This window comes from Tamandua tetradactyla, chromosome 2, assembly GCF_023851605.1.
Source record: "Tamandua tetradactyla isolate mTamTet1 chromosome 2, mTamTet1.pri, whole genome shotgun sequence".
Lineage (NCBI taxonomy): Eukaryota > Metazoa > Chordata > Mammalia > Pilosa > Myrmecophagidae > Tamandua > Tamandua tetradactyla.
In genome coordinates, this window is record NC_135328.1 from 60203042 (window position 1) to 60218141 (window position 15100).

General features: G+C 49.0%; 2 protein-coding genes across 8 annotated transcripts in view; one reads left to right on the top strand and one right to left on the bottom strand.

The window, feature by feature from the left end:
- Positions 1-15100, top strand: part of SIT1 (signaling threshold regulating transmembrane adaptor 1) — a 256827-nt gene that overhangs the window by 67470 nt on the left and 174257 nt on the right. The window lies entirely within an intron of this gene.
- Positions 1-15100, bottom strand: part of RUSC2 (RUN and SH3 domain containing 2) — a 72482-nt gene that overhangs the window by 714 nt on the left and 56668 nt on the right. For 4 of the 7 annotated variants that reach the window (XM_077147772.1, XM_077147769.1, XM_077147771.1 and 1 more), the window contains 10 exons: positions 10424-12520; positions 4803-5441; positions 4389-4574; positions 4083-4223; positions 2881-2957; positions 2518-2692; positions 2322-2427; positions 1578-1624; positions 300-1119; positions 69-206 (listed from right to left, as the gene is read on the bottom strand). In XM_077147772.1, coding sequence (XP_077003887.1) covers positions 69-206; positions 300-1119; positions 1578-1624; positions 2322-2427; positions 2518-2692; positions 2881-2957; positions 4083-4223; positions 4389-4574; positions 4803-5441; positions 10424-12452 — 4358 coding nt within the window. In that variant the 5' untranslated portion in view covers positions 12453-12520. The remainder of the gene's footprint in view (positions 1-68; positions 207-299; positions 1120-1577; positions 1625-2321; positions 2428-2517; positions 2693-2880; positions 2958-4082; positions 4224-4388; positions 4575-4802; positions 5442-10423; positions 12521-15100) is intronic. The other 3 variants (XM_077147774.1, XM_077147775.1, XM_077147773.1) reach the window with 2 other exon arrangements.

Genomic DNA, 15100 nt, shown 5'->3' on the forward strand with positions numbered 1-15100 from the left:
GAAATCCCCACCCCCCCGACCTAAAAAATCAAACCCAGCCCCCCAATCCTTCCACATGCATGGCTCACCACGGAGGCTTAGAGGGCAGAGCTGGAGAGTGTGGTTCCTGCAGGCTCTCCTTGGGCACTGGCTCCCGGCGGGCACCCACTGTCTGAGCCACTAGTTGGAACATGGACTTGTCCAGGCTCAGCCAGTCCGAGGGCAGCCTAGGGAATAGCAGTGAGGGCTCTGGCTCTGTCCTGCCCTGGCCCAGCTAAGGCTCCCCAGTTCCCTCCATTCTGTACCATTGGCTGACTCACCTGTTTGCAGGCCGGGCCTCACGCTGAGCCTTTCGGGAACCAAAGAGGTGTCCCCACTTGATGCCCCCAGATGAAGGCTCTGGGGCCCCTTCCTCATTTTCTGCTGGGGGGGCAGTTTGCCCCTCTCTCTCCCGACTGCGTCTCAGTTCAGCCAGCACAGAGTCAGGCGGGCTTCCCATCCAGAAAGGCCAGCCCCTGTCCCGGCCAACGGCCTCCTCGGCAGCAGGACAGGCCTCTGCTCCCTCCACTACACCCTCTCGAGGGGGTGGAGCCTGGGGAGGCCCCCCAGCTCCTGACCCTTTCTTTTTCTCACTGCTGCTGCTGCCACCACGGGGGAACCTAGAACCCTCAGTGGAGCCATCGATGTAGACCTGGGAGCTCTGCATAAGCTGGTACCACCAGCCAGCCTGCCCACCTCGGGCCCACCTGCCACGCCCTGAGTCCCTGGCTGCCTCAGCCACCTCCTCTGTGTCCTCCTCTTCTTCCTCTTCTTCTCCACCTGCTGGGGCACCCACACCCTTCACCCGTTCCCCATGAGCTGCCCTGTCCATGTCTCCAGGGCCTTCCTGGTCCCGGGCCCGGGCCAACTGCAGTGTTGAATGGGCTGAAAGCAGCAAGCCCTGGGACACCCGCAGCAGTTCCTTGTGCTGCCGCTGCTGCTGCCCACTTTGTAGCAGCCGGTGCTGGAACAGCAAGTCGAGGCTGAAGGGCAGCAGGGCCAGGGGCTGTAGCAATAGCAGCAGCTCCTCGAAGAGGCCAGGGCACACAGAATGAGCCGCACTCAGGAAGCCCCAGGGCTGGTAGTGGGTCTGGATGATATCTAGCGGAGAAACAGAGAAACCGATGCACAGAGAAGCAAAGGCGTAGAGCCTGGTCTGTACATGGGACTTTGAAAGGCAACCTGGGCAGAGCTATTGCATACTGCCACACAGGCTGTATATCATGCACCTTATATTACAATGTAAACAAGGCCTCCAGAAGTTGTGCAGTGCACAAAATCCACAACGAGAAGTGGTGATCCTGAGCTCAGAGGAGAGAGGTGTCAGGGTTCCTGGCCATCCTGACTCCCAGAATGCCTGGGTATCCTGCTGACTCCACAGCTCTAACTCAAGCAGGAGCTGGGGGAGGATTTGGGTAGAAGCCCAAAGCTTTGAGGATAAAAGCTTGTGTGGTCCCTTCCCACCTCCAGTGTCTGAAAATAGACACTGCTTCCCTTTCTTTACCTCTGAGGTCTGGCCTATATAGAGTTTGTGAAATAGGCAGGGTTCAGGGCATTACCTTCGTGGTTGTAAAGGTGATTAAACCAGAACTCCAGGGACCGGATGCTGTGGAGAGACAAGTAAGGAGAGTTGAGTCTTGTATAGATAGAGCCAGATAATAACGTACAAAGAAGACAGACGCAGGGCAGAGGTAAATATGGACATCCCTTCTATGACAGGGATGGTACTTGTTTCGTTTAGTTTCATGTAATATAACGCTGGAAAGTCAGTGGGGCTATGGGGGATAAACATGTGGTTCGCAGGCCAACCCTTCCTCTTAGAATGGAGTTGGCTTGCTTGAGACCCACAGTACTCAGAGGAGCTACTGACTAAGTGTATGGGGCACTTTGGGGCCAAAGGGGACGACCTGGCCATACTTGAGAAACAAGAGTCTTATGATGTGGGTCCCCACATGGATGTAGGATGAAGCTGGATTTAGAAGCAGGACTGGAGTTGAGAGGTTCAGAGTTTATAATATCCAGAAAAAAATGAAAAAACAAAAAACAGGTTAATTTCTAAATATATCAAATTACGGATTTGTAAAAGCAGATGGCCATGTTGGTGATCAGTGCTAGAGGGCCGCGGCACAGCAGGGAACCAGTGGCCTATGAGGGAGGCTATGGCTGGGCAGGGTAAGCCTGAGCGCTGGGCTCAGGTCCCGCAGCTCCACCACTTCTGTCCTGTCTCGAGAGTTCCTCAGAGGAGTCAGACCTGGGGCAGAGGCCCAGCTGCTTGCAGGAGCTCTTGCACTGTAGACACTTACTTGAGCAGGCCGAGGATGAAGGCATTGAAGCGCATGGTGTGGCTGGTGAGCTCCGGGAACTGGCTGACCTTGTTGTAGAGGCCATGCAGGACCTTGGTGGACGGGCCTGGGAGGAAGCCGGGGTCGGAGATCACATCACCAATCTCGGAAACCCTAAATGCAGCTCAGGACCCCCATCTTGCCACCTCGCACTTACCGAGCTGTGTGGAAGCCTCAACCACGCTCCACGGCATGTTCTTACGCTGCCCGATGATGACGTCCAGCACGAAAGCCTTGAGCCCATCCTCCAGCACAGCCCTGACCGCAGGGCACAAGTACTTCAGAACCAGGTGGCCTACATTGGGGCTCACTGAACTGTTTCCCAGCTTCGCCTACAGATGCAGATAGGGAAGTGCAGGAAATCATTTGTAGCCTGACCTCGGTCCTTTCTCAGTCTGCCCTCATGGTTCCCCTAGGTACCCACTCGGGGCTCCAAATGCAAGAGGGCGAGGGAAGGCGGCAGACCAAAATGGGTGAGGCTTAGAGCCTAGGGCTCAGTTTGCCGCCATTTCTTGCTTACCTTCACCCCAGGATCCCGACTTGTACCAAAATGGGCCACAATAAGGTCCACAGCTGTGTTAACAGCTTTTACCAACCCTGCAAGCAAGAAGTTGACATGTCAGGTCCCTGAGCACGTCCCTCGTGGGGAGAGAGCAGGGCTTTCACGCTGATGCTCATTCTCCGTACCTGTGTACGGTCTCATCGAGCCCTGGTCTCCAAGCCCTGATCCTTTCCCCTTTTACCCAGTTCTCAACCCCCTTCTGTCTCCCCTTCCCAGCCTGGACCCACCTCAAATGAAGCCCTTGTCAGGACCCTCAACTTCCTCACTTCCAATCCTGGATCAATCCACTATCCGTCTTCTCCACTCTGAGAAACCAGACCACTGACTGTTGTTGGAGAAAACTCAGTCCCTCACACCTGTGCTGACAGGGGCGCTTCTTTGATGTGTGCCTTGTGGCCCCTCTCCCATGCTCTCGATTGCCATACCAAACCTTTCCCCCTCTTGCAAAACTCTTGGTTCTATTACCTTCCTCCTCACTAACCACTGATAATCTTGCCTCCTACTTCATGTAGAGAATAGAGGGCACTGGTCGTGAATTCCTTCAACTTCCCTCTTCCATGGAAAATAAACACACCTATGTAATAGCCATCCTCCTGCCCTCCCTCCTGTCCTTTCCCCATCTTCATCTTGGAGGCAGGGGGGTGTTCCTCTTCCCCTGTCCCTAAGGTTTAGATATTGCTGCTGCCTCTGCAGAGAACTTCAGCTTCATCTCCTTCCTTTTTTCAGGCTCCTTTCCATCAGCCCATAATTATGATAGATTCCTTCACCACCAGCTCACTGAAATTGCTCTCTTTTAGTTGAATGGTGGCTTTTTTGTTAAATAGAGGGGTCTCTTGTCAGTCCTCATTTTACTAGGTGTTACCATTATGCTTACCCAAGCCTCGGGCCTTACCAGTCCTTGAATTACTCTAGCAGGGCTGCAGCCATGTGTTTGTTACCTGGCAGCCTCCCTCACTATGAGAGAAGGGACTGAGCCTGACTGTTAAGCATATGGTAAATGGTGCTGGCTCACTCACACAGATTCGCAAAATACTGTGCAATTCCCTCCCAGGACCTGGAGTCTTAAGGTAGGGAAATATTCTGGAGAGCTCGATAGTGGGACAAGAGGCATGGATAGGAAGCAACCATAGAATCCCTGGCCTGAGCCAGGCGACAGTCACCTTTTTTCTGAAGCAGGTCAATGGAAATGGCTTCGGAGTTGCCATCTGGGGACAGACAAAACTCAGCTGGAGGCTTCTCAGTCAAGGAAAAGGGATCTTGGAAGTCAGAGCAGGTCATTGGCAATGGCTTCACCACTTGACCTGAAAAGGGGAGGAAAAGCAATCTTGAGCAGCTCTCTGTGAGTTTTAGCTCTGTTCTGTGTCTCACCCCTTCTGAGATACGTCCTTCAGAAGGGACCCCTTTGCTAACCCTTCCCAGCTGTGGCCGAGCCTGCCATGGGTGTACTGGGGACCTTGCCCACACACCATTTGGCCGGCAGTTCAGATGGCCAGCAGCACTGAGGGAGCCAGAGAACTCAAAGATGGGGTTTCTTCGAACCAGCCGAGCCTCCTGTGGCCTTCGGTCTAGGCTCCCTGCCAAACCAGGTGGCCCCAGCGGGTTCTTCCTCCTGTATTCCCGCCATTTGAGTGCTTGAGGGGACAGGTGGTTGGCTGGGAGAAGAAGAGATTAGAAGAAGAGACAGACAAGAGTTAGCAGAAGACAGCATTTCACAATCTGCCCAATAGGCCCATATAAAACACTAGGTTGGAAGTGTGTAGATATTATCTACAGAAGCTGGGAAAGGAGATGCAAACTTTTGACCTCTGACCCAGGCTAGAGTGTAAGAAACCATTCAAAGGGAGGCAGAAGTGATTGGGGTGGAGAGGTGAAGCTCATACCATTACTGGGCCTGGAGGCCATGCTGCCCTCACCACCTCCCCGGGTCAGGCTCTCTGCTCGGCTGAGGCCAGATCTCCAGGAGCCCAGAGGTGGCAAGCTTCCTGTTCCATGGAGTCGGTACTCAGCCAAGGTCAGTATCTTCTGATCCTCCTTCTGTGGCTGCTGGGAGGTGGCAGGTCGGGCAGTAGGACAGGAATGGCTCCATGGGGGAGGGCTTTGTGTGGCTGTGGCCTGCCCAGGGAGAGGGGAGCACGAAGTGGAGGCAGAAGAGTCAGTGCTGAGCCCAAAGGGGCCAGCACTTCGGACAGGAGAGTAGCTGCCCAGTGGTGACGGTCGTGAGGTCTCGGACTCAGGCCCAGCTTTCCTGGCACCCCTGTCGGTGATTCTGGGGGTGGATGTCAATGGTTCCCCTGAGGGAGCTGGGGCTGGGGCTTGAGCAGTGGTAGCAGCAAGTGGAGCTAGTTGCTGTGCACGGCCGCAGCCTGGGAGGCTGTAGAGCTGGGAGAGGCCGTGGAGGGCCCGGGCCTTGGCCAACTGCTTGGGGAAGTGGTGCTGGAACACGAAGGGCTGGATGGGCAGTGTGGTTGGCCTCTGTTCCTTGCTGTAGCGAAGGACTGGTCGGCTCTCAGCACCACCCCCTGTGACAAGAAGGATGGAGAAGGAATTAGACAAACAGACACTGAAACCTGTGTGAGAAGAAGCAAAGAGATGATGCCTGTAGGGCAAGGGGAGGAGATGGGCAGGGACCTGGGCTGCAGGAAATGAGGGGAGGGGTAATCTAAATTCGTGGAATGTGACACTGCCCTCGCCCTGCCTTTTCTAAAACTTTTCCTATAATTTCGCTGATACTGAAATATCGTGTACTTCCTGGCTGTTCAGTCCCTCTTCATTTGCTTGACTTCAAAGGCTAACTTCTTATATCTCATTTACACTTCCACCCTTGCATAATTTAAAGTCAGACTTCTATACAGACAACTCTCAAACCCACAGCTTTAGCCCTGACTTTCCTCTTGATCTCTAGACCATTCTGCTTTAGGGTTCTGCTTTCACCATAATCTGCTATTTTAAACAGCTCACCCATCCCATCACCTTTCTACTTTTCCCTGATGGCTTCCATTTCTGTGAATGACAGAACCACCATTTTCTTTGTTTCTAAGGCCTAAAATACTTGGGAGTCAGAGTCACAGATTTTCAGGGTCAGGATGTCATTTACCTCAAGCTTTCACTCATCAACTTCTGCCTCCATTCACTGAGCAGATCTGCCCATAATAAAATGTTTCCTTACTCGTAGTCATAATCAGCCTCCCCGTTATCCCCACCTGCCCTACTCCCACTCCTTCATGCTCCTGACGCTGGAAACTCCATCTCCCCTCTCTGCAAAGAGATGTGTTCCCCAAGACTGGCTCTCTCTTGTTCTTTCAGCCAATCTTCAGATCAATGTCTCTAAAAATATGGGGCTCAGAACTAAACCCAAAACTCCAGGACACTGCGCAGTGGGGACTGTCTTTGTGCTTCTAATAAAACCCTGTGCATACTGTAAACATCTAAATGAACAGGAGGTGGCGCTCTAGGCACTCCCATGTGCATACTGTAAATATCTTAATGAACAGGAGGTGGCGCTCTAGGCACTCCCATGGCTGAACCTCGGGTGTGGCTCGCTGCAAGGAACTCAACAAATAGGCGAAGCAAGAATTTTTTGACAGATCAAGAAATCTGAAATTTAGAGAGATTTTAGTAATTTGCCTGATGCCACACAACTAGGGAGGCGCAGAGCTAGAATTCTGTCTAACCCAGAGTGCGACTCTGGGGCCAATGTTCTTTTTACCACACTGCACTATAAATGAAATAGAATCAGGTGAGGTTTCCTAGTCCTCATCTTTTTCTATTTACATCAGGGAGTTTTAAGGGGGAAGGGGGCCCACAATCCCATTTGGGAGGTGTTTCAGAGTCACTTGCAGGGGACCTTTTCAAACCATACCCTCCTGCTATCCCCGGTCATTCCACAGAGAGCAACCCTTATTCTTTTTCCTTGAAACTCTTCCTTGCTCACTATACTCCAATCAGTACTTCCTTTTGTCCTTAAACAGGCCAAGCTCATTACCATCTCAGAGCCTTTTTGTTGCTGTTCCTTCTGCCTAAAATCTCATCATCAGGCATCTGCTCAAATGTCACCTCTTCAGTAAGATCCTCTCTGCCCACCCTGTCCAAAATAGTGCCTGCTCCACTCACTCCAGCACGTTACTTTTTCTCCCATCATTTTGTCTATTCATCCATCCCTCCATCTTCCATGCAGCCATCCATCCATCCGCCTATCTATTAATTTACTTTCTGCACATCTGAGAGTAGGTTATATATATCATGATTCTTGAATACTTAATACTTCCATGTACATTGGGACAAGGATATTCACTAAGTAACCACCTTAAGCACATTATCAAGTTCAAGAAATTTAACATTGATATAAACCTTATAGTCCATTTTCCAATTTTTTCATATGTCCCAATGATATCCCTTTGAGCCTTTTCTCCTCCATTAATAGATCCTATCCAGGATCATATATTGCATTTAATTGTCACTGTCCCTTTAGTTCCTCTTTTTCTCTTTCTCTCCCTTCCTCTCCCTCTCTCTTTCTTTCTTGAAGCATTACCCTGTTTTATTTTCTTTTTATCATTTCTCACTATCACAAACTGTCTTATTTATGTGTTTATTGTCTATTTTTCCTCCTAAGAGGTCAAGAAAGACAGGGATTTTGTATCGTTCATTGCTGAATTCCCGGTGCCTAGGGAACTGGGAATTTAAAAATCAGCTAGCTTTCTAAAATACCAATTTAATTCTTTCCTGTGTGGCCCCACTGCCCACAGAATAGTGCCTCATCTTTCCAGCCAGGCAGATTCCCACACCTGCCACAAACTAGGCTTCCAAAGAATAAATGCCATCCTTATTTACTCCACTCTTCCCACACCATCACCATCTTTAAGCATACTGTTTTTTTTCCCCCCACTGGGATGTCTTCCTACTTTCCACTTATTTAGATATTGATTATTTTTTCAAGACTGAACTGATCCTGGCTGTTAGATTAGATCCTCCCAATCGCAGCTTTTTAAAACCTCCTATATAAAATGTGTCTGAATTAGACTATTTAATACTACTTAAAAAAAAACTTCCCTGCTAAGTTCCCAGGATAGGGTTGGGGCAGAGGAACAAGCTCATGGAAGAGGGGGGGCCACTATGTCACAGGTCTCCGTTCTGCCCTTTGGGATACAGAGAATAAGTTTTCTCATTTTTCTAGGTGACAGCCCTTAAAAAATTGGATACAGAGCCCATTCGCCTGAGTCTGCTCTTCTCTAGCTGCAGTTCCTCCTTAAGACGGAGTGCCCAGAACCGGACACGGTGCCCCAGGGGAGCACTAACTGGTTTAGTGGAGTGGGGGACTATCCGCTCCTCCCTCTGGATTCTACCCATGAATCGGTTCAACTTTTTGGAAGCCCTTTCAAGCTGTTGATTCATTCTGAACTGTCAATCAATCCAATATCCCAAACCAAGGCAAGTGCAGGTCACATATCAAACCTCACGTTGGTCCTGGCTTTGTTAGTTTTGTTCTTTCCAGATTTGATAAGATCCTTTTGAATCTTGATTCTACCACCCAGGATCTCAAAGAACCTTCTCAGCTTCTTATAATCACTCCCAGATTGGATCAACCTGCCTCTTCTTTCTTCAGTCAATTTTTTATTAAAAAAAAGTTGTACATAACCAAGATAAGAGCCCTATGGTAGGTCACTGGAAACTTACGGAGCAGAGCAGCACCTCAGCGTGGAAAGTCTAATCTGATAGAAAAAAGCACTTTACGGCCTCCCCCGTCTATGTCCAGGATTGCTCTTGCCCGCAGGATGCCAGCCGCAGCATCCCCTGTGCCTGGACACACCCACAAACATTGCAGTCTAAAAAGGGAGTGGGGTTCCAGAGGGCGCTGGTCAATCCCTGCTATTTCTGACCTCACTTCCTCATCAGAGACTCCCTCCCCTTCTTCCCACAAGGGCAGCTCCCCAATGTGTATTCAGAGTATAAAATCTTCTGATGCCTTTGATCTCCCTAATAGCAGGGATAATACCATATAAGGTTTTTTTTTTCAACCTTTCTGCAGAGGCAACAGACCCATGCTAAGGCTATAGCACATCTGTAGGGAAACTGGCTGCCCTGCTTTCTGTCTTCCTTATTTCAAAACCCTCTGAGGTCTGGCTTTTGCACTCTCTGCTTCCAGATGTCTCTTTCAGGACCCTTCAGCCTTATCTTAGATGATTTCTCTTCAGAACTCATTTAGTTGAACCTAACCTAACTCTTTTTTTGAAAGCTTCTCTCCTTTGTTTACTGTGATTCCACCCTCTCCTGTTTTTCCTTCTACTTTCTTGGCTAATTCTTCTCAGTCTCCTTTGAGACTCCTGCTCGCCCCTTAAATGGCAGAATCTCCAGGGCTCTGTCCTTGGTCCTTTATAATGCCATACATTCTCCCTAGTAGTTCTCACCCACTCGCACAGCTTCAATGACCACTTTTATCTGGATGACACTCAGATCTACACAGTGGCTTCCTGACCTCCAGGGAGACACCCCTTCTATCCATCATCCACTCGAACAACCAAGTGATCTTTTAAAAATGCAAATCAATAACGCCTCTAAGCTATTCCAACAAACAAAAATGCTACTTCCATAATTAAAATCCTTCAACATTTCCATCCCCCTTCTACTGTGGGTATACCAAATTATATTTGCAGTTCCTAGGAAACATCAAGCCAGATAATTCCTTTGCAGTTTTCTATAGACAACTCTATGAGTCTAGAATTCTCTCTCCCAAGTCTCCACAGACCCTATTCCTAATCATCTTTCTAGACTGGGCTTAGATATTAGTTGCATTAGCAGTCCTTCGCTGATATTTCAGTCCTATTTAGATATTTCTCTCATGGAGCAGTACCATACACCACCATCTCTCTATTTTAATTATCTGTTTCCTTTTCGGTCTGAATTCCTTGAAGGCAGAGATTGTCCCTCTCATCTATCACCAGCACCGAGTTAACATAGGGCCTGATATAAAATAATTACTTAATACTTAATAGAATAAATAGGGAAAGAGCTGGCTATGGAGGCTACTTGCTGCTTAAAGGCCTCAGCTCCTTGGAGAGTGGCTACCTTCACTGAGCAAAGAATGGACTTCACTCATACCCAGTGTGGTGTGGCTATTAGACATATCCCTTGGCTGTATCTTAAGCACTGAAAATTCCTAAATGTCCCAAACAGAACTCATCCTTTATTCTTTTTTTTTTAGTAAATCTATTGTGTTTACAGTTTCTATCCATGGTTCTATCCATCTTTCCAGTTGTCCAGGCTTTAAAAAACTCAATCTTCTGAGTATGTCCTTTCCTAATACATCAATCTCCAAGTCCTGTTGATTTTAATCTCCTCAATGTATTTTTTATTCTTTATCCCCCTTCCCCTCCATTTTAACAGTGGAACATTTCCTGTACTGGAAAGATGATAGATCCAGGCTGAGGAACCTCTAGTGCTATGGATGGGGTGGTTGGCAGGATGCCTCACATAGCTCCCAGTATTCTCCAGCCCTTGGGTTCCTTACCGTCAGCTCTAGCTCTTACATCCCTCTGGGAATGGCTGTGTGCTGGGCTCCCTGGGAGAGCAGGCTCTGGGTCCATCAGCTGAGCCAGAGGGCCTTGCCCGACAGCTCTGAGGCCCGCAGGTGGTGTCTCACTTGACTCGGGGTCCTGACAGACCCGGGTGGACCAGGGGTCTGGGCCAACTAGGTCCATGCCTGGCCCCAAAGGCATGGGTGGCAGGCTATGGCTACAGCAAGTGCCTTCATCTGGCGGGCCCACTCTATCGTGTTGGGCTTCTTGAATGGGTGAGAACTCCTGGGAGGAGTCCCCGACGCTCACCCGAAGTGGCGGGGAACCAGAGCCTGAAGCTTTCTTCCGGCCCTTGGCCAGCTCAGCAAAGGAAGTGACCCGCCTGGGTGGGGAGCTGGACCCAGCCAGGCCTGCATGACCTTCACTCAGGCGCACCGGGCAACTCAACATGCGTTCCAGTGAGCCCAGGCGGATAGGAGGGCTGCGCTCAAGGCTGCGATCATAGCTCCGAGAGCGCTGACGTCCAGTGCTAAGGTTGGGGGGTGAAGTATTAGTGTACACCTGCCCCTCAATCACATTAGGGTCCTTAGCAACTGCAGCTTCTGCTGAGGTCCCCACTGCTTCTTGTTCCCCTGGCTGGACTTCCGGCTTCTGGAATAGATAATACTCAGAAGGCTGGCTAGGGCCTGGCTCTGGGCCAGCGCCTGGTGTGGGACTTATCTTTGTGTGTTCCTCGGAGCAGCTGGTGATGGAAGAGCCAGCTGGGCTTGGCGATGACTGGGAGGACAGGTCACAGGTGACGAGTTTATAGTAATTCTGTGTGGCCACAACAAGCCGGGCCTGACTCTGGAAGCAGGCCGTGAGGTCAGCTGCAGCTGGGCAGGGCTCACAGTGAGGGCGGTAGGAGTTGCAGTTGGCATCAAGCTCCAGAGATGAGGCATGAGGACAACCATAGCCCCCTTCCCTTTCTCCACTGTCAGGGTGGTGGGATTCACAAGACATCTTAGACTCAGCTGGAGAGGGCTGCAGGTCCAGGTAGAAGGCGCCAGGGTCTGAGTGGCTGCAGAAGGAAGAGTCGCTGCAGGAGTGTAGGGCAGAGTTGAGATTGGCACGGGAGTTGCCATGCATCTTGTTGTACAGGGTGCTGAAGGTGACCAGCACGCCGTCTGAGCTGTTGCAGGAGGAGTCGCTCACATAGCCCATGGACTGGTCAGCCGCCTCGGACTGACTGGATGTGCTACTGCAGCGGCAGTGCTGGGGTCCTGAGCCCGAGCATCCGGGGTTCCTTGGGGATTCATCTGAACTGAGCTTCCACTCGTGGTCAAAGGAAAAGCCCGAGGTATCACTGGCTCCACCCCCACTGCCACTCCCACCAGGCCCCCCACACTCATCCAGCTCCATGGTCTCTGCTTCCAGCTCTTGTCGGCAGCAGTGGCTAGTGCTGCCCTGCTGGGGACCGAAGGTCGTCAGCGGTTCCTGTTCCTGCCCCTCCACCACTCCAGCTCGACTGCGTGTTACCCCCCATGGTCTGCTCACTCCTGGGCCAGGTGGTGGCAGCTGGAAAGAGGACAGACGGAAGGTGGGCTGGCCAGCCCCATGCAGGTGGAAGGACTGCTGGGTGGCACTGTCGCCAATACTGTCGTCATAGAGATCACCAAGTCCTGGCTCAGCCATACCCTCCTGAAGCAAGAAGGGATTGTGTCTCTTAGGGGCCCCGGGGCCTCTTCCATTCTGACCCCTACTCTTGGTGCTGTCTGTAGACCGCGTAGGTGCCCCTGGAGCAGAGTGCAGGCTGCTGAACAGCAGGGAGTCAGCTTGTCCTAGGTCTTGATCAGGCTGGGAGATGCCCAGCTCAGGTGGGCAGAAGGGATTGGGTCTTGTGCTCCCACTACCTCCACTTGCCCCTCCACAGCACTGCCTGTCTGGAACTTGACAGTGCACCAGGGGGATGTGGTGAACGATGAGAGTCTCTCCAGTGAGCTTTGGGGGACTATCCATTCTGGAAAGTTCGAGCATGGGCATCAACAGCACCAGACACTTCCCCCGGAGCCCAGTGGGGCAGTACACATTTCATCAGGAGAGCTTGGCACCTGGAGAGAGAGGGAAAGAATGGGAACCTAATGTCACCTCCCTGGAAGCCAGAGTCATGCCCTCCCCCATATCATTTTCAGATGGAGAAGAGCCCAAGAGAAAATGCTCACAGTCAAGATGGAGCTCCGACAACACAACCCTATAGGTGGGTGGGTGCAACTGTCTTCGTTGCACAGGTCCAGCTCCTGAGTTCCCCATTCATTTTAATTTCACCAAGTATCCATTTGTGACAATACCACAGGCCCCTTTTAATGCCACATATGAAGGTCTGGGGCTCTCAGAGACAGAACTCACCCTTTTCTTTCAAGGACCCTGTCAGCAGTACAAAATAGTATGAACAGTGACATCACTAAGAAAAAACAAGCCAGGATGTCTGAGAGTGCTGGGCACTGAGGGGATACAGAGATGCCTTGGACTCAGCATGCAAGTTTACAGACTAGGGGGTAGAATCATGAATAATACATCATGTACTCGTAGCAATAAGCTATAATTTTGCAAGAAAACTATATTTTAATTATATTGTGTCATTTGACGCAGTGACTGACACCTCTGACACCCTTTTTCCTCCTTTGAGCCCCCCAATACTTGTCTCTTTCTGATGGCTGTGGGCCATTCTTACTATCTTTACCATCCTTCCTATCACCGCCACTGAGACAAAATTGGGCATTAGGGTAACTAAAGTATGGCTGCTGCACACCTCTTCCCCCTCAGTGGAGATGGTTGTCTATTTTTCTCTCTTTTATATCACTCTAGCATAACATCGCATAGGGTCCAGCAAAATGAGAGGTCCAATACATTCTTCTTTTTTTTTTTCTGTACAGGCAGGCACTGGGAAGCAAACCCGGGTCTCTGGCATGGCAGGCAAGTACTCTGCCTGCTGAGCCACTGTGGCCCGCCCCCAATACATTCTTAGTATTTGTCTAGCTCAGGGTACAGATCTTCTGAAGTGCCCTAATTCCACCCACCTTTAGCCTACAGCTTCACTACTAGGATTCCCCAGAAACAGTATTCTCTTCCTAGCTTAACTTCTGATAGACAAAGGTAAATTTCTCTTGTTTAAAGTCTCCTGGCTCCAAAGACACAGTCTGAGCTTCTTTGGTTTCTTGGCCAGTCTGTGGCATAACGGCCTCTTGTGCTTCCAAGCTTAGGCCCCCAAAGTCTTCATTCCCTCAGCTTCACATCGAATTTCTCCTAGTTCATTCATTTCTCTTATTTCCTTTTTTATTCCAGACTTTTCCTTCTATTTACCCTGAGCCTAAATCCTCCATTATTTTCCTCATCATTTAGCTGAGTCCTTGATAGTACCAGTTTTGTAAAATTTAACTCATTTAGAAGAAAGGATCACAGCTATTCCTGTGAAGGGCAGTAAAGAGCTAGGTAAGTCATGTATGCTCAAGGACATGAACCGGTAATACATCAAAAAAAAAAAAAATTCAAGTGGGCAATAAATACATGTGTGATGGAAAAAGTACTAAAATATAATTATTTATATTAAATTACATTACTACTAAAAAGCAAGCATTTAGAAATTTTCCTCTTCCTTCTGAGAGGAAGGCTTCTTTGTTAGACTTGGATTGACGCAGGTAATAGGAAGTGAAGGAGAAAGGCAGAAACTAGAGAGGCTAAACTGAGCTACAAGATTAAGGGTTATAGAAGAAAATATAGCAGTAAATTTTGTGACCCTGGGTTATGTGATGGCTTCTTAGATGCAACACCCAAAGTATAAGCAACAGAAGACAAAAATGGATAACTTGGACTTTACCAAAATTAAAATTTTTTCTGCTTCAAAGGATACAATCAAGTGAAAAGACAACCCACAGAATGGAAGAAGATAAAAATATTTGCAAATAATAAATCTGACAAGAGATTTCTATCCAATAAAATACAATTTAACAATAAAAAGACCTATAACCCAATTTAAAAATGAGCAAAGACGTTTTTTCAATGTAGACATACAAATGGTCAATAAACGTGTGAAAATATGTTCAACATCATTAGTCATTGGGGAAGCACAAATTAAAACACAACGAGACACCATTTCACCCCTCCCTCTCCCCTCACGATGGCTAAGATAAAAAACAGACAATAATAAGTATTAGTAAGGACCTGGAGAAATTGGAGCCTTCATACACTGCTGGTGGGATTGTAAAATGGTGCAGCCACTTTGGAAAACAGCCTCACAGTTCCTCAAAACGTTAAACATAGAGTTACCACATGACCCATCAATTCCACTTGTAGATGTATATCCAAGATAAATGAAAACATTCACACAAACACTTGTATATGAAGGTTTACAGCAGCATTTTTCATAGTAGCTCAAAAGTGGAAACAGCTCAAATGCCCATCAACTGATATATGGATAAAAAGCTGTGTTATAGCCATACAATGGAGTTTTATTCAGCAATAAAAAGAAGTGCTGATGTATGCTACAACATGAATGAATCTCGAAAAGACTGTACTAGGTGAAAGATGCCAGCCACAAAAGTTTTTTTTTTATGATCTTATATGATTTCATTTATATGAAATGTCCAGGATAGGTAAGTGCACAGATACAAAAAGTAGATTGTGGTGGCCAGGGG